This window comes from Odontesthes bonariensis, chromosome 1 (assembly GCF_027942865.1).
Source record: "Odontesthes bonariensis isolate fOdoBon6 chromosome 1, fOdoBon6.hap1, whole genome shotgun sequence".
Taxonomy (NCBI): Eukaryota; Metazoa; Chordata; class Actinopteri; order Atheriniformes; family Atherinopsidae; genus Odontesthes; species Odontesthes bonariensis.
Window position 1 is genome coordinate 33,071,064 of NC_134506.1, and position 18,352 is coordinate 33,089,415.

The 18,352-nt window shown below is 41.8% G+C and overlaps 1 protein-coding gene across 4 annotated transcripts in view; it reads left to right on the plus strand.

Annotated features, from left to right (window-relative positions):
- chd9 (chromodomain helicase DNA binding protein 9) overlaps positions 1-18,352 on the plus strand; it is an 81,849-nt gene that overhangs the window by 20,425 nt on the left and 43,072 nt on the right. Inside the window, exon 1 of one of the 4 annotated variants that reach the window (XM_075464720.1) lies at positions 16,664-17,645. The exons of the other annotated variants lie outside the window; for them this stretch is intronic. Coding sequence (XP_075320835.1) covers positions 17,616-17,645 — 30 coding nt within the window. The 5' untranslated portion in view covers positions 16,664-17,615. Of the gene's footprint in view, positions 1-16,663; positions 17,646-18,352 lie in introns of those variants that run through there. 4 annotated transcript variants of the gene reach the window in all.

Here is an 18,352-nt window from a genome sequence, read left to right on the forward strand (position 1 = left end):
TTTTAGGGGTGATGTGTTGGTGTTTTTTTTTTGCTTTTTTTGAACCAGAGGGTCAAGTTTAAAGGTTTTTTTTTTTTTTCGTGTGTTTCTGTGACTGGAATGCGAGACTTTGCTTGTGACGTGAGGCAGCCTCCTTGAACTCGTGTTAACCTTTGACTGGCAGTGAGGGTGATGAGTACACCACAGCACCTCTGAGCGGAGAGACGCTCGGTTTGAAGAAGGCGACACAAAAATCACTCGTGAATTAGCTCAGTATGATGTGCAACAGGCAAACTTGTCAACGGCATGAGGCTAAAATGACCTCTTTGTCCTTGTGTTTATACCTGAAAAAGTGGGTTAAGAGTTTTTGTTGAAGGGAGAGACTGCCTGAGAAAACCTCCTAAATATCAAGAAAAAGCTCATTTTCATGAGAATCTACTGAGTTGCACTTGGTGGAGTTTTTGTCCTGTTCCACTTCATGTTTTTCTGCACGTTACTGTAAGTTTGACTGGACTGAATGCAGAGTACATTGACCATAGAACCAGCAAAGCAACTTGCTGGTTACTGATTTGTAACTTCAGCAAACAGGTTTGTCTGTTTGAAGTCATTCGCCTGTTACCATGGATGCCTCAGCTGTAAGTGGAGGCTTTGTTTATTCTTCCAGGTGTATTATACAACATTTAATTTTTGCTGACAGGGCAGTTCGGTTGCCCAATTTATTGTTAACTTGTACAAAGTTAAAATGTACCCACTAATCTGTTATTGCTCCCAATGTAGTGGGTCAGGGCTGATACACATACAGGTCCAGATAAGAATTAATTGGAGAGTAAAAGAATCTGTTGGTAAGGCCTAAAAACCTCTTCATCCTGTACAAGGATGAGCGCATGCTCTCGTGAAAACAACGACTTCACGTGAGCTCTGCATGCAGACTGGATCGGTAGCGCGTGTTATATGGTTGCGGGAGAAAGATGGATATATGCGTGGTCTCCATTGTTTCTCCATGCAATAGCGTGACAAACAAAATTGTAAGATTGGGTAGGAAATCTTTCGAAAATGTCCTTGAAGAAGTCAAGCAGTGCACTTCTTCATTTGTGTCGGCAGCCGGTGTTCAGTTGATTTCTCCTACTTGTCGAGAATTGCTACTTTGTGGTTTTGCGCATGCGCCGAGTCGATTTTATAAGTTTCGTTTTCACGCCCATAATGTTTTGCAAAAAATAAGATATTCATATCATTATCATTTTTATGTATATATATATAGGCTACATAATATATAAAAAATATTTCAATTGTTTTGTGCAGAATAGTAGAAGCAGGCAGTAATGTTGGAAAACAGGGCTATGAGTCGCAGAACACCAGAGTGACACTTTAACTAAACTATTACATTTATTTATGAAATATTGCTTGAGATGTCTTCAATGCCAATGGTCCAGGTTGTATCGACTACATATGTTGTTCATATAAATATGTGTGTGTAACATGCTGGGAGTATCCATTGCTGCTGTAATAAAATCTACCTATCACTCGCTGCCACTGGGGAAAAAAATAAATAAATAAAAAAATAAAATAAATTCCCTACCTACTAATGACATCAACTGACAACCAACAGGAACCAAATTTTTTTTTTTTTTTTTTTTTTTTTTTTTTTTTTTTTTTTTTTAGGCCTAATGAAAGAATTGTGGAAATGATTAAGTTTTATAATTTCGTCCAAAGTAGTTCTGTTATTTTATTTTTTCTTCTATTTCCATAAAACATTTAAAATACACTGAGACATAACTTGATCATTATGAATCTTCATGCTACGTGGTTATTAACATATCTACTGTGTCGACATGACGTGCTGTCGCATAAACATTAACAGGCAACAGATTTGAATTATTAGTTTATCTATTTTAACCACACACAACACATAATATTTTACACATTATTTGATGTTGGGAAACTAAAAATGTGTAATAACGTCAAAACTGAAATATTCCCTCTAAAGTATTGGATTTTTTTTTTTAGGGTTGCAGTGTTTCACACAGTAAATTTAGGGGGGTACCGATAAATCAGCCCCAATTTCCTTAATTTTGGGCGATCGGCCGACGCTTGCATGTGGAACCGATCCTATCTACCTCAGCAAATCTCTGAAAATCTGGCACTGTCCCCCCTTTTTTTTTTTTTTTTTTTTTTTTTTTTTTCCCAAAACAAGTTTTGTTTGTTTTTAAAATGTTAAAAATGAAAGACTAAAGCAACTGATTTCTTTTAGTTTAGTTAATTTAGTAGTTTGGACTGCAATGCTCTAAACTTATTTTGAGAGCACGACCTCGTGCAGTTAAAACAAGTTTGTGTTGTTTCACGGGTATTGTTCAATGTTTTTCAATAACATAAGATTGGAACATTGAAGGTGTATGCTTTCAGACTGAAATTATAACACCTGACGGTGTCAGTTATTTTTAAAAAAAAAAAAAAAAAAATCAGTATTGGCCAAAATTGGCAGGTCAGGCCTTTTAAAGATCGGGATCGGCCAGAAAACTGCAATCGGTGCACCCCTACTTAAATTACTTTATGTGGAAAGAATTTCTGATGCTGCTCCCACTGCTGCTTTGGGAGAGCAGAGGGCAGAAAGGTGGATGTCAGTTTAGTCAGACCAGGGAGGAAGAAGGCTGCTCAGCTGCTCCCAGTCCTGGGAGAGGGTGCTCCACATGTCCCAGCATCATGTTGGCAGTAGACTGTCTCAAAAACTCATCTGTCATGGGTTATTGTGTTTATTATGCCACCAGTTGACTGTATTTTAATCAACCTTTCTGTTGAAAATATTTGTTTTAATTTTCTGTTAATAATTACTGGAATGACTTTTTCTTTTTGCAAGATGATTTCTTGCCTTTTTGTAGTCAAAATATGTAAATACAAGTCCAGCGGAGGACAAACGGAACGCATTAGCATAGAGTGCATAGCATTCTACATGCAAAACACTTGCAGCATCATTAACTTGTCAAGCCTCAACAGACGCCACACTACAACACAAAGTCGATCAATAAGTTGGTCCCCCTACAGGGTGAATTCCAATTATTTATGATATGTGTCAATAAGTGTGCCCTGTGACCCAGTAACCCTCAGTGTTGATGGGCCGTACCCTCACACAGTACTGTAGACAGGACTTTGCTTGACACTGCATTGAGATTACTGACCGAGGCAGTATTCACGCTTGATGCTAACATGTGTCTCGGCTGATCGGATCACAAGTAAAAAGACCCAAGTGCATGTGTTCAAAGCTGGCATTGCAGTGGGAACAGAGTGACCACTCATGACCGGATCTCAGTTACCCACTCTGTATGCAAATAAATACGTGGCCTATGTCACCGGCTCAGTGGTCGGCTGAGGGACAGACGGGACATCAGAAGGTCTACTAATATTTCTGTAAAATCATATCGGCTATATTAATGTTCAGAAATGAGTGTTTCAGCGTTTTCCACAGATGTGACTTGGGAAAAATGGAAGGGACATGATTACTTTGTCATGTTGCAGAGCTCAGTGTCGGCGCAGCTCTGTTCACTAAAGGTGCACAAAGACAACATTTTGGTATCTCTGCAGGCTAAACGCTGTGTTCATCACCAAAACGTTTCGAATAATGATGTTGAAATGGAATAAAAGTTTTGCTGAGCTGCATGTTGACTTTTACACATCATGGACTCATTGAGCTAATGTGTCAGTTCTGAGGGTCACACGTTCACTTTTAACAGTTTAACAGCCTTTTAAATGCTGCAGACAAGCCCGCTGCAGTTTGTCAGTGACTCTGTTTCAGCAGAGTTTTCGCAGGTTGCGGTCAAATTGGCAAAATATATTTTCTGTTGTTTGATGTAGGGCCACAGCAAATGAATAGCCCAGCATTCCTCTCTATGTAATCTCTTTACCTTATAAACACGTGGTGGGAAGAGGTAGATTTCTGCCTGCCGATTCCTCATCTTTAATGCTCGTTTCTTTAGTAAAAAAACAAAACGACAACAAACAGAACACCATATTTCAAAGGGCTGAGCAAGCCAGAGCTGCTAACTGAACAGACAGGTGGGTGAGATGACCTGCACAGTTCTAATTGTCCTGTGTTGTTATGATTGGATAAGATCTCCTGTCACACAAGATGGAAACATACACACACGTGCAAAGATGAACACAGTGAACATTGATAAATCTGAAAATGAGTATCCAGATTTACTTTTTTTTTTATTTTTACAACCCGTGTGGCTTGGCTCTAAGCATCATGGAGAGATGTATTTAAAAAAATAAATAAATAAGTGGTGCCCAGGATCCACAGCACAGATCTAGAGCTGTGGCTTTGCGTTTACAGCCTCTTTCACTGTGACCGAAGAAATGAACACAAAAGACGAGGGTGTTTTCTGTGAATAATACGTTCTGACAAATTAAAATGCCAGCGTTTGTTCACCGTCTAAATCCACAGATTGTTAGGATCACAGCTGTCTGAACTGAGTTTCTCTGTTATTACAGTCCAACATTTTAATGTTTTACATCAGTCAAGCACTTACAGTAAGGTTACGATATCCGTCATCGATATTTAAATGAAACGCATTTTCCTGATGACGCTTAAATATTGTTACTGTCTGTTTTTTTTTATTTTTATTTTATTTATTTATTTTTTCTCTTTCGAGTATAATAATCTGTGAAATAATGCCATTTTTTTTCTTTAATAGAATATGTAATCTGATAATAAATGCGTCCAGACATGATGTATTCAGCTTTATGTCATCTTTGATCCGCCCAGGTTAGACTAGCGAGATGATGGCAGAAGCTGAAATAACGTGTGGCTCTAAACATAAAGGGCCACTTCCAGGGTCATTCTGGTCAAAAGTCGCACGCATGCTTTGAAGATGTTTTAGGTCACGAGATGGTCCTTCAATGTGGTCTAGAATGGATTTTTGTGGAAATGGTCACCCTAGTTTTCAAAACTACCAGCATCCAGACTTTGTTTGGACCTGCATTCAGTGCTGTTGACTGACTCATTCATCCAGGACACAGGTTAAAGCCAAGTATAAGCAGACACCTGTAGGGTGTACTTAAATGCATTTGATATGATCCATTTTATTGTTTTGGTATAACCCTGCAACTATGGGCTGGGAACTTGATGTATGGCAGCAAGGAATTTATTTTTTATTTTATTTTTATTTTTCCTTTATTTAGCCAGGATTGTCCCATTGAGACTAAGAGTCTCTTCTGCCAGGGAGTCCTGGTCAAAATGGCAGCTTACATACAGTTCCAGACGCAGACAGACACAAAACATATAATAAGGAAAATAAACTTACAAAAACTACATTAAGAGAGAAAATAATAATGATAAACTTAGGCCTACATAAAACATAGCATCAGATCAAGGTTATGTGGTGTATGTTTAAAAACAATGACATTCCTCTGTGTAAACAGCATTAATTTCCCTCTTAAAAGTCTCCAAAGAGGGCAGAGAATCCATACACAATATATTCTGCAGCTCATTCCATAGGTGAGGAGCATAAAAAGAAAAGCCTGTCTTTCCTAATTCAGTACGAGGAGTGCAAGACTGAAGTAACAACTTTTGTGAGGAACGTGTACCATAAGATGAAGTGCGAAGAGTCAATAAATTACAGATATAATGGGGAAGTTTACCCAACAATGCCTTAGCAATAAAAAGTATCATATGCAATTTACGCCTTAAATACAAAGATGGCCATTGGACTTTAGAGTATAGATCACAATGGTGAGTTCTTGAGGGGGCACCTGTTACAAATCGCAATGCAGAATGATAAACTGCGTCCAGCTTCTTGAGGAAGCATAAGGGCGCATGCATATAAATTGTATCACCATAATCCAACACTGAGAGAAAAGTACTCTGGACCAGCCTTTTTCTTGCTAAAAATGAAAAACATTTTTTCATACGAAAATAAAAACCAACCTTAGGCCTTAGCTTTCTTAAAAGATTATTGATATGCACTTCAAATGTGAGCTTTTGGTCTAACCAAATACCAAGATATTTGTAAGAAATAACCCGCTCCAGGAAGGTACCATCAAGTGTTGTTAAGTTACCATCAGGACATGCTCTTGATCGTGTGAAAATCATATACTTCGTTTTATTTGTGTTTAGTGCTAATTTTAACTGCAATAATGCATTTTGAATGGATATGAAGGACGTTTGTAAAGAATCCAAGGCATCTTGCACTGAGGTACTAACAGTGTATAGAATGGTATCATCTGCATATAGATGTACCTTAGCTGGATTTAGGCCCTTACCTATATCATTAATATACAGAGAAAACAAGATTGGGCCAAGAACTGATCCTTGCGGGACACCTGCTTTTATGGTAAGTAAGGGTGATTGAAGGTTCTCTAGGGCAACACACTGTGTTCTGCCAACTAAATAATTTGAAAACCATTGTAACACTGGGCTACTAAAACCTATAGCCTTAAGTCTATGCAATAGTATTTTAAAATCAACAGTATCAAACGCCTTGGAGAGGTCAACAAAAAGTGCACAACATGATTTTTTTGTGTCCAAGGCAGAAATAAAATCATTTAAAACAGATGTCACGGCAGTTCCAGTGCTATGACCTTGCCTGAAGCCTGATTGAGTTGTACTTAAAATATTGTTTTCAGCTAAGTAGTGTTTCATTTGCTCACTGACAAGAGATTCAAACACTTTAGCTAGGGTTGACAACCTAGAAATGGGTCGATAATTATCTAAGATAGACGGGTCACCCCCTTTTAGAAGTGGCAATACTTGAGCTGATTTCCAAGATTCTGGGATACATCCACTTGTTAAACTAAGGTTAAAAATAGCAGCAATGGCATCAGAAATTAAAAGTGCAGCAGTTTTATAAAAGAATGGTTCAATTTGATCAGGACCTGCTGATTTTTTTACAATCCAAGTTTGCCAACGCCTTTCGTACCTGCGAGGTGGATATATGAGTAAAATTAAAATAACTAGTATTAGATGCAGTACATATGTGGTCAGTATTTGTTATATCAGTTTTAGTCTGAGTCATAACCCCTGCATTTATGAAGTGCTCATTGAAGGCATTTACAATGTTTTGTTTCCCTAAAATTTCCCCTTTACTGCATGAAAGAGAGTTTGGAAGGGTAGGTGGCGCCATTGTACCTTCAGTAGATTTGATCAGTTTCCAAAACTTTTTAGGGTCATTTAGATTTTCATTTATCATTTCAAGGTAATAACCACTTTTTGCGTTCTTCACTAATCTTGTGCACCTGTTTCTGAGAGTCCTGTAGTTCAACCACAGATTGGGGTCATTATGTTTCTTAGCATTTGCCCAGGCTCTGTCCCTTTCTCTAATGGCCACAGCAATATCATCTTTGAACCAAGGATTGTTTTTACCACTTATTCTAAAAGATCTCAATGGAGCATGTTTGTTAATTAAAAAAAGAAAAGTTGCTTTGAAAAAGTCCCAAGCCTCTTCTACAGTAGTCATATTACACACATAGTGCAAATCACTATGAAAAACATCATGCAGGAAGGCCTGCTCATTGAAATGCTTATAGTCCCGTTTGAAGACATATCTTGGACTAGATTTTGGTGGCTTACAATCTCTAACACAAGCAATTGTGCAGTGGTCACTGATATCATTGCAGAATATACCAACAGCAGTATATTTATGTGGGGTATTTGTGAGGATGACATCCAATAAAGTTGACTTATTCATATCTTTTAAATTAATCCGCGTGGGCACATGCACTAATTGCTCAAGATGCAGCGCATCACAAATGTCCTTAAGCGCGTTTGACGATGCGGACAACCAGTCCCAGTTTAGATCTCCCAACAGTAGGAGCTCGTTGCCCGTGTATTTGTGCAGCACTTCAGATAGCGCAGTTGCAGCCTCAGCTGTTGCAGACGGTGGGCGATAACACCCGATTACTGTAAGGCCGGCACTGTTTGGCATAATAAGTTTTATTGCCAATAATTCAAAAAATCTTGGTCTAGTGACAGACTCGATGATTGAGCACTTAAGTGCTGTTTTGATGTAGGCTGCCACGCCCCCTCCCCTTTTCATGCGATCTGACCGGAAGATGGTGTAGCCATCAATGTTTATCATTTCATTTGTGATAGAGGAGTTCAGCCAAGTCTCTGTTAAAACCATTATGTCACAGTCAGTTGACTTTGCCCAAATACGCACGGATTCTATTTTGTTAATTAGACTGCGCACGTTTGTATGAATGACACGTAGCCCGTTTGAGCTTTTGAGATTGGATGGAGTCTCAAGCTCAATTTGACCAGGGCCTGGATTAGGGTGAACATTTCCTGCCAGCAACAGCAGAACAAGCATCCAGGCATTCACACTCCCATCCTGCCGGCGGCGGCCATCTCGGACCGCAGGTGTAGGCCCAGTCAGCCACAGGGGAAAGAGTCCAGACTCCCGCACTCCCGCGATTTGATCCGCACCGTCCGATACAGTCCATCGGAGAGACGAAGGGGGAAATCCAGCCACAATCGGCATCGTAACAGTCCTCGCAGAGGCATTCCAGCAATCCAGGCCATGATCAGCGATGCCTCCCGAGTTGAAAGTCGGAAAGAACGCCAACAGGTAGATCAAAGTAATCCAACTCATTTTTTTACTGGTTTAGGCTACCATCAATTCTTCAAAGTTCTATGCGCCAACTGTATCGGTGTGGTTTAGTAAGCAAACGCGAGTAAACAATAAACACACGTTTTGGATCACATTATAGGCTATATATTGTGGTTACTGAGACAGGGACAAAACAAACAAACACCTATGCCGCCATCTTGGTTTGGAAAAGAAACGGTTCATTAATCAAGACGAACAAGTTCAATCTTTTGGAATGTCCCTCACAGTCTCCTTACTTGAAATTAAAAATGTGTTGGTATGTCTTAAATATGCGCGTCCTACATGTCCAAATGATCTATGAGCTTAAAAAGCTCAGGAAGAAAAGGTGGGTGATAAATATCAGAATTCGGAAATGATGACGCAGACACGTCTGTTCTCATCACGATCGGTCACTTCACATCCTTCCTCGATTTGTCACGCCTACGTCACATGACTTTTTTTTCCGCAGGAAAATAAAGACATCGTCTTGGTTTACCAGCGGTTAATTCAACGTGGTTAACGAATTACAGGCGTAGCAAACCCTGTTGTTTACGCTTGCTCTGTGTTGTGTCACGCTTTCAGTGCCAGCACGCACATTATTTCAGCGGCTTGTGACAAGTCCCATGTCGAAGCGCTTATCTGTGAATGATCATGGTTATACGCTTCCAGGTGTGTTCATAAGCATTGAGATTATTCCTGAAATGGTGCTAATAAGTTGCCTCTTTACTAAATGTTCATTTTCATATCACTGTAATCGCTACCTGATCTGCTCTCTTACAGCCCACTTGCATACTTGTTTGCATAAGTGTTGTAAACATTCCCTGCACTGTGATGTTGTTTTTTTCTTTTTTTTTTTCTTCTTTTTCAAATAATAAATGGAAGGCCGTAGCTGTAACGCGTAGATTACTTTTTTTGTCGTCATTTGAAATGAGAGGTGAGATATGACCTCTGTTCCTGGCCTCTACAATCCTAGCGTTGGTTTGCTCTACAGACGTTTTCCAGAGTGGGGGGTGGAAATCGGAACAGAAAAAAAAGTCCTTGCCTCATCGAATCCCGACGACTGCAGGTTGACTAAGCAGTGAACCTGCAGGGTCTTGCTTGTGCACAGATGTATGTTATTGCCTCCCTGTGTGTTCTCCTGCACATAGGCACTGGCCCTGCGCTCCCCTCGCACCGCTTCAATAATGAAGGAGTTGTAAAGGTCTGGCAGTAAGCCCCCCTTACTGAATTCCCCTCCACTTCACCCTCCCTCTCCTCTTTCCTTCCCTATCTCTTCCTCTGTCTGCTTCTCTCTCGTGCGTCCTAAGGGACCTCCTCTCAGCGCCACTCTTCAGTTTGCACGATGTTCCCGTTAATGAACGGCATCATCCGGCTTGCTTGTTTTGCACAGTTCAGCTTCACTTCACTGCTTGGTGTCTGACCTGCTGTGCCAGCTCTGATTCAGAGAGAGGCACATCATTACTCTGAACAAGCACCATTTTAAAGCTCGCCTTAAAGAAGACAGTTCTCAGTTTGGCTTTGCAGACGTCACAGAGAGCACATGACAACCACAGGCTGTTCAACATGCAAAAGCTTTCCTTTTGGGAAGATGATTCATGTAGCACCTGCACATGAGTTGCTTCTTCAGAGGCTGTCCGTCTTCCGTTTAACTCATGGGATTTCTTACTTTGGATTTCTAATGAGGAGACTCCATGTGGTGTCAAGTATGCTCCAACATGAGGGTTTTAGCAAAAATGACTTGGGAAGTAACACATTACTTGTATTGATGTATTTATTAGGTTCCCTTTCAAAGGGTGCTTCTTACTGACATTATTAGTGTTGTCACTTTTGATTCTTCTCTCAAATTGGGTGATTCGTTTCACACTAATGAATCTGTTTGGTTTTCATATCCCATTTTATTATCTGATATTTTCAGCAAAGCCTTGAGTGATTACATTGTTTGTATCTGCATTGACAGAAGAAGTTCCGCTCCTCTGTGTGTGAAACTGACACGCGCCATCACCGATGTTTAGGAGTTGTTAAACAGAATAGGTCAAACTGACCGTGTTTGAGAGCTACACAGGTAGTCGATGTGAAGCTTAGAGTAGCATACTGAACATAGGTGAAACCTGTGTTTAGAATTGTGATTTACTCTTCTTTTAAGGAAGTGATCCATTCAGCTATTGCTTTTGCATACAGTGTGAGCTTCGGCTAGTAATTGTAAGAGGTGGTTGGATGGCCTCTTGCTTTCATTGTGAGTCATGGTCGCTGGTGCATGCACACAGTGCTAGCCCTTGAAATATCATCTTAAATCTTGCCGAGTGGCTGCCCTCTGAGCTGACACTTGAAGATGCAGGAAGGGCAGATGCCCTAGTTAGAATCGCTGCCTGCTCTTCTCAGTAATTGAGCCTGATTGACACTGAGCCAGGCCTTGGCTGTTCTCTGTAAAGTGTTTTGTTGCTGTCTGTGTGTGGTCTATGTTCAGTATGAGTCCTTCAATAAAAAGGAGATCTGAATCCATCACTCCTGGAGAAAAGGTTTTTGAGGGTTGCCATATACATGGCTGAGATGCTCTAGTGTCCAGGTTGGGCTGCGTCGGACAGGCGGTGTTTAGGTTCTACCCATTTGTTGACTTTGCGGCCAGCCAAGGAGAGAATACGATTTCAAATGGAGACCTGCTTGTCTCAGTTGAAAACAAGGTGTCACATTTAGGAAATCTCCTGTCAGTGCTGCAGCTTGTGTATGTGAAGTAACTATAATAAAGCCCGAAATGCATTTTTTAAATTTTTTTTTTAAATGTTAGATGTTCATATCTAAACGCTACTTACATATTTTTTTCTTATACTCTTAATAGGGTTATTTATAAAAAGCTCCTGACATTTTCATTTATCTCTTTAAGATAAAAACACCTCACATGGAGGTGAATGTGTTTTCCTCTTAGAGGTGTTCCAAGAGGTGAGACATCATTTCCCTTCATGCTGCATTTCTGCTCTGCCTCCTCATAGTCACCCTCTAGTGTTCAATCCTGTCCTATCAAGAGGAATTAGATCCAGCCTGCTGTACCTGTAATATTTCACACGGACCCGTCTTACCCCGCAAACCTTTTTGTAGGGAATAGATGTCAGTGTGTGCTGGACTTGGTTTAAATAAGGGAATAAGTCAATTAGCCTTTTGCATAATGGAGAGTTTATAGGCTGGCTTTGTAAAAGCCTGATGGATCAGTGTTGCTTGATAGTGCAGCAGGGTTGTATATCGTCGCAAGGTGTAAGCACGTGCGCGTTAGTTAAAAAATGGTGCTCTAATATTGTTGTATCTTCTGAGGCCCAATGGCGCCTGTCTGAGGGTCGCTTTGTCATCAGCGTATCGACAGCTGGGGCAGTCGCCTGCACCTCTCTCCGCCTTCGTCCCTCTAAGCGTAGTTGTTGGGCTTGAATTTTGTTGGTTTCTCCTTTTTGAATGTTTAACCCCGCAGATGCAGCAATCAAAGTCTTTATTATAGTGACATCACACTCTCTTTTAAGCTAACGGTAAGTTGAACTAGGCTGAAGGACAATTTGTAAGTAAACCAGAACTGCATCATGATCAAAAGGGAAAGAGGGATTATGTTAAGTAGCTGTCTCTTTTAAACAGCAACAGACACTGGTTATTTATTTACTTAGTTTATGGAGTCATTACAAAAGGAGAAAGGGCTTTACATATGAACAAAGTCAAACATTTCTTGTTACTGAACAGCTCTCTGCTAACAATGAGGTCTCCCGTTAAATCGATCTTTAGCATTTTTGTACAACCAATTTACACACCGCTTAAATTATATTTGTTCTCCTGTATTGGGAAAAAAAGAATACTTGTATATAAACATTGATATCCTTAATTCCATGGAATAAACTGTGTAGAGTATGTAAGGAATAAATAGTATAGAAAGCTTTATGATTCAATATAATCTTAGATGTATGCAGGATTGCTATATGAAATGACTTGACGTGTTGTTTAGTTTCTCAGTAAACCTGAAAAGTGTGCACGTCTTGTTTTGAGTTGATTATTAACTCGAGTTACTAATGCTGCCGAGAAACTGCTGAACTTCACTGAGATACTCAGAACAGCTGGAAAGCTTGTGTGGGAAAGTGGATCAGGTACCTTCTCATCCTCCTCAAACACTCCTGACCTGACATTCAAGCACCAGCCTTTTTTTTTCTTTTTTTTTTTGTCTCGTTAGCTTGTAACCGTCCTGTCACGGCGCACAAAGCCAGACTACAGTAATAATGCCCAGTTATGCTTTCAGTTGCTTCCCTAGAGGGCAGCACTCACAGCCCAGCTCCTCCTCCTCTGCTGTATTTAATTGGTTTAGGAAGCATTGCTATGTATTTTCTCCTCTTATTTGTCACTACTCCTACCTCACTCTCCAGTCTGGCTTGCAAACTGACCTTTAACCGTGGGCCTAATTAGCTGGCTTTATTTCTCTTTGCACGTAGGCACCTTAGCGGTGCTATATACTCATCAGTAGGTGTGATATTTGTTGATGGGTGTGATATTTGTTGATGGGTGTGATATTTGTTGGTTTATTTTTGTGAGAAACCCCAAAGGCAAAGGCTACGGCTACACGAAAACGTTTTTCACTGTAAACGATACTTTTTCTTATCGTTTGGCTGTCGCGGCCACACGGAGCCGGCGTTCCCACTACCCCAAAACGATAGTTTTTGAGAACGGGTTCCAGAGTGGGAAGATTTGGAAACGGGGTCGTTTCGTTTCCATTGTTACAGCGAAAACGTTTCTGCGTCATTCACTGCTAACGCAGTGACGTTTACACATACGTCAGTGTTCAGAACAAAAAGCGGCTTCCATTCAAAATCCGGAAGAAGACAACACAACAAGGACAGACAGCGATCATCATGGACCCCATAACATTGATAGCAGCACTGCTGCAGACACCGCTAACTACAGCGGCGTTGTTGAAGGAACATTTACAGGCGATGCGCTGGTAGAAGTAGGGGCGCACACGCATGCGCATTGCTTCTTCTATTGTTCTGGTGTAACCGGTGGGGGTGGCTTACAGCGCACCTAGAGGTGTTTCGTGTGTACTGCATCGTTTCATCGTTTTTCATCGTTTTTGTCTGGACAGCAGCGTTGCCGTATGGCCGCAATAATTTTTGTACCCGTTTTCAAAAAAACCCTCGTTTTGTTTTCGTGTAGCCGTAGCCAAAGTCTATTTCTGATCATTTGTGGTCATCAACAGCACTTAGAAACTTAGTGTGAAAAGGAAGGCATTGGTCAAATCAAAGTTTGTGGTGGAAGTGGTAACGGTTTGTTTACTGGGCATGTTTTCATATCATCTGTTATAGGATTGTAGATGAGAGAATCTTTTTGTTTTAGTTCTGAGATGAACCCAAGAAACATCAGAATTTATATTTGCATTTGATTCAAATTCTGACCAAAATGCTTTTGAATGCTTTTTTTGAATCATCGGTTCATTTGTTTGTCTTACCGTGTTGCAACCTCTCCTTAAGTGTAAGATGACACCAGAAATCAGTTCTGAACCAATGAGGGACACTTGTTTCTGCTCTTTTGAGGAACAAGATGTTGACCTATTAATTTAATGAGTTATGAACATCGGCATCATTGCTATAGTAGATAATGGTACATCGGTTTTCCACGGTTCACGCCGTTACAAACGCCGTGTAACATTATTTTCCAGTTGGATACGGATTTAATTTCTGTGCAGCTGTCGGCTCTGAAGCACTGGTGGGTGCTGGCCATCTTCAGCTTCACTAAGAGCATTGCTTGCTTTCACCTCTCATTTCCTTAATGGTGAGTTATTTGAGAGGCTCACTATGGTAGAGGCAAAAAATGAGAGCAGCGCAGCAGACTCTTTGATGAGGAAGTAATGGAGTGTACAGACACAGACACCTGTGCCTCTGCAGCCACCCTACCTCTGTGCGTGCATTCTTTTTATTTTTTTTCAGCCCGCTTCCTTTCACCAGCACTGCTTCTCCCCTCCCCTTCCTCTGCTCCCCTCCCCTCCCCTCCTCTTCCTCTCCCCTCCCTTATCTGTCCTAAAAGGAAGCCGCTCCCCCTCATACAGAGCTGCCAGGCTTGTTTGCATATTAACTGTCTAGTTGCCAGGGAGTTGTGGCGCCATGCCATTTGACCGTTGAAGCTTGTGTATTTTGTTGACTGTTACTCTTTTCTTTCTTTTTTTTTTCTTGTTTTGCTAATAACAGCCTGACTAATCAAGATGACTAATTCCCTATCCGCACACAGCCACATGTGGTAACTAAGTTGGTTATGTTATTCAGACTTTGTAAAGCTCTGTCACCTCCTGTTCATTTTCCCCATCAAGGACTGTGTTGGCTGCTTTAATGGTTTGTTTTTCTACATTGGGGGATAAATAATGATGTGTTGAACATGTGAGAGGCTGCAGAATTATTTACACCCTATGACAATTTTTGAAGGTACTATTGGAAGACAAATTTTGTTGTTTATTTGAAAATAGCCAGGTGCCTTTATTACTTCAAACCCATTTGCACTGTGCATGTGTGTGGAGTCGACTCAATCCCTGTTACTGTACCCCGGTCAAACTCCAAGGCCTGGCTTGGCAGGTTGATCCAATGCCTTTTGCTGCTGCTGCTCACTCTCAGAAAGAACAGCCACTGCTTTGCACACCAAAGCAGTGGCTATCTCTAGCTCTGTAGGAGATATAAAGCTGTAAGATGTAAAGCAACACAAACCACGAAGAGTCAGCCTCCAGTGCCATTTTCAGAGCAACTCCCCTCAACACCACCTCAACACTTGCAGACAGATTTTGAATAACTTTATAAGTTGCAATGCAAAGCCATATTGTGTTGTACCCGACACATGCTCACCCACATATTTCACACCACATTTGAATCAACTCACAGCAATAAATACAGTGAGTCTGGGCATGGACTTGGTTTAAGTTACAAAAGATAACATCACAGGGAACATACATAGCCTATGGAAAGATGATGTCTGGCAGTTGGACTGTTCATGAAAGCACAGGAGGAAAATTTCATATTTATCCATATTCTACTGTTCCCAGTGAAATCATTCAACCCTCATTGCTTTGGATTCCCCATACAATGGGGGTTGGATGACATTGTGGGCGACTGTAGGTGATGACTTAATGGGTATGTGTCTGTTGTGGTGCATTCACCAATCTCCTTAAATCATCAGCCGTGTGGTCAGACTGATGAGTCAGGACGTGCATTGTGTGTAAAAATGAGCTGACGTTTTGAATTGTATGTGTTAATCACTCATCCCAAGCAAATATGAATTTTACAGATGTGTAAAGGTCAATGGAACCTTTTTTTGTATTTTGGAAGTGTGTTAGATCAGGGCAGTATTTGTGGGAGATGGGGTCAAAAATAAACCTCTTGATAAGCTGAGCTAGTCAGCTGACAAATATCAGTGCATACAGGGTGTTGGATTGGAAAGTCGACTGTTGATTTTGCACAGTAAACACGGATTAGAAAAAAACGTTGCTGGGGAGTCTGTTGGTAACGCAGGCCTGACCCAATAGTGCTGAGTACTGTACCTGGCATCAAGCCAGCTGTGTCTCTGAATTATTCCCAGTAACATGTGCCAGCCGGAGCACATGGCCCCTGCATTGTGGTGTCAGGAGTTCCCTGAAAGGCGTTCTCGTGCTCCAAGTTTTTCTCTGGCTCACAGCAGGGGCTGTATCCTTGGACACATCCCAGCTTCCCCGCTCGGATCTTTTTTTTCTCCACTGTAGCATGTTGACCCAACCTTGACCGGGTAAAAGTGCTCATCTCATCAGGCTTTGGTTGGGGAGTCTTGTGATATTCTGCTGTGTTAAAAGTCTGCAACTCATCTAGGCTATTTGTTTTTTGTTTTTTTTGTCGGTAATATGTTTGAAGCCTTTGGGAACTTGTGTATCTCTGTGTTCATCCACCTCTTTTGGATGATCTGTGACTATATCGGCACATCACTGGCACCAGCCAACACGAGAACAGAGAAAAGCTACGATTCTGACAATCTGTGGCGTGGGAGAAATCCAGTACTTTGGGGGTTAAGTTGTGAAAGTTAATGTAATAACTGCTAGCACCATCTGCTGGCCTACTTCCTTACAAAGAGAGAGAGAGAGAGTGAGTGGGTGAGCGAGAGAGCGAGAGAAAAACGAGCCCGGGCTTTAACGACATCTCTAATATTCATGCTGATGCATTTTGCTGCTTTGTGCTTTCATTTTCCACCGCTCTGGCTGCCAGAGTCTCGAGCTCGCCATACACGCCAGGCAGAGTGGAGGGCAACGAGGGAGAACCAGGAAAGACATAAGAGGGGGAAAAAAAGAGGAGAAAACAATCAGCCCAACAGGCGAGAAAAATGACACACTTGCTTTTCTGGGAATAAGAGGAGTAACCTACCTTATCCTGGTTGGTGAAGAAGGTGAAGAAGGTAAGGGAAGGCGCAAAAAGAAAGACGACGGAGCAGAAAGGGCAAAAAAGAAGAAGAAATAATAGGGCTGAAGGAGGCACTGAAAGCGCACACGAGGCACGCGGAAAGAGGAATCAATGAGGGGGGAGGAGAGTGGAGGCTGGGGAAGGCAACTCCGACACACAGGCACAGAGAGAGAGTGAGGTTGGAGCCGGACGACAGCAAAGCGGCGCGCAGCAGCGGAATGACAGCTTCCTGGACTGCCACGCACCTCCTCTACCGCCAACAGCGCTGCTCCCTCATCACCCTGTGAAGAGACAAACGAGGTGGGGAAGAGAGAAAGAGAGAGAGCGCGAGCTCCCATGCGCTCCTCTTGAGCCCTGCCCGCTGGGGGAGGAGGAGACGAAACAGTTCCAGCACTCTCGCTCTTGCCTGAGGAGGAGAAGAGCTGACCGGGAAGGAGGAGGGGAGGAAAACGAGGAGAGAGGGAGGGGAGGGGGGGACACCACGGCTCCAGGAAGAGTAAGAGAAACCGACTTTGGAAAAGGGAAGATTGTTTGAAAGAGAGGAGCGTTTGTGAGCAACAGAGAGAGGAAAAAAAAAAACGGCGAAAGGGCAAGGCTTTTGTTAGCCGGTTGGATAGGGGGAGTAAAGAGGAAGGAAAAAAACCCGACCATGTCTACAGTGAAGAGGCCAAGAGGAAGGGTAAGTGAGCTGCTCTCAGAGGTGGGAGGGACGAGGGGAAGGGGGGAGGGGAGGGGCCCGGCAGGAACTGAACAACCTCCTCTGCTACTGGTTCATGCTGCACTGCCGCCATCTTGAACTCATTGCTGTTTTTTTTTTTTCTTTCTTTCTTTCTTTTTTTTTCCTCTCCTTCATACTCATTTGCATTGCTGTGCGACACCGTATCAAGGCACTCTAGATTTCTTTTATTTCCCTACCCCCACTTTCTTTTGGTGTCATACATCACTTTTCCATTCTCCTTTTAAAATGTGCTTAAAGCTGTGCTGCTCTGTAGTTTATGTACAGTGTGTGCGTGTGTGTGTGTGTGTGTGTGTGTGTGTGTGTGTGTGTCCTCCTTGAGTTGAACCCCTCAGTGATCAGCGAGTTCACTACATGTGGAAACGGGGGGTGAGAATGAGGGAAAGGTGTCCAGCCCAAATGGAGCTTACTCTACCTTTTCATCGGCTGTAATGGTCCCCGCTGTTTTCATGGGCCTGCGTGCTTAGAGATTGAAATCACTGCAGTGCTGGCAGGCTGTAATTTCAGTTATTTATAGATGTATTACACAGCTGCAGTGCTCGCCGTTTTGGTGCATTTTATCTTTTCTCTCTTCCTCTCTCTGTCCTCTCCAATAGAAGCCTGTTTTCATGTTTTCTTTTCCAATTCCCTCCCTCATGTATGTTCCTGTT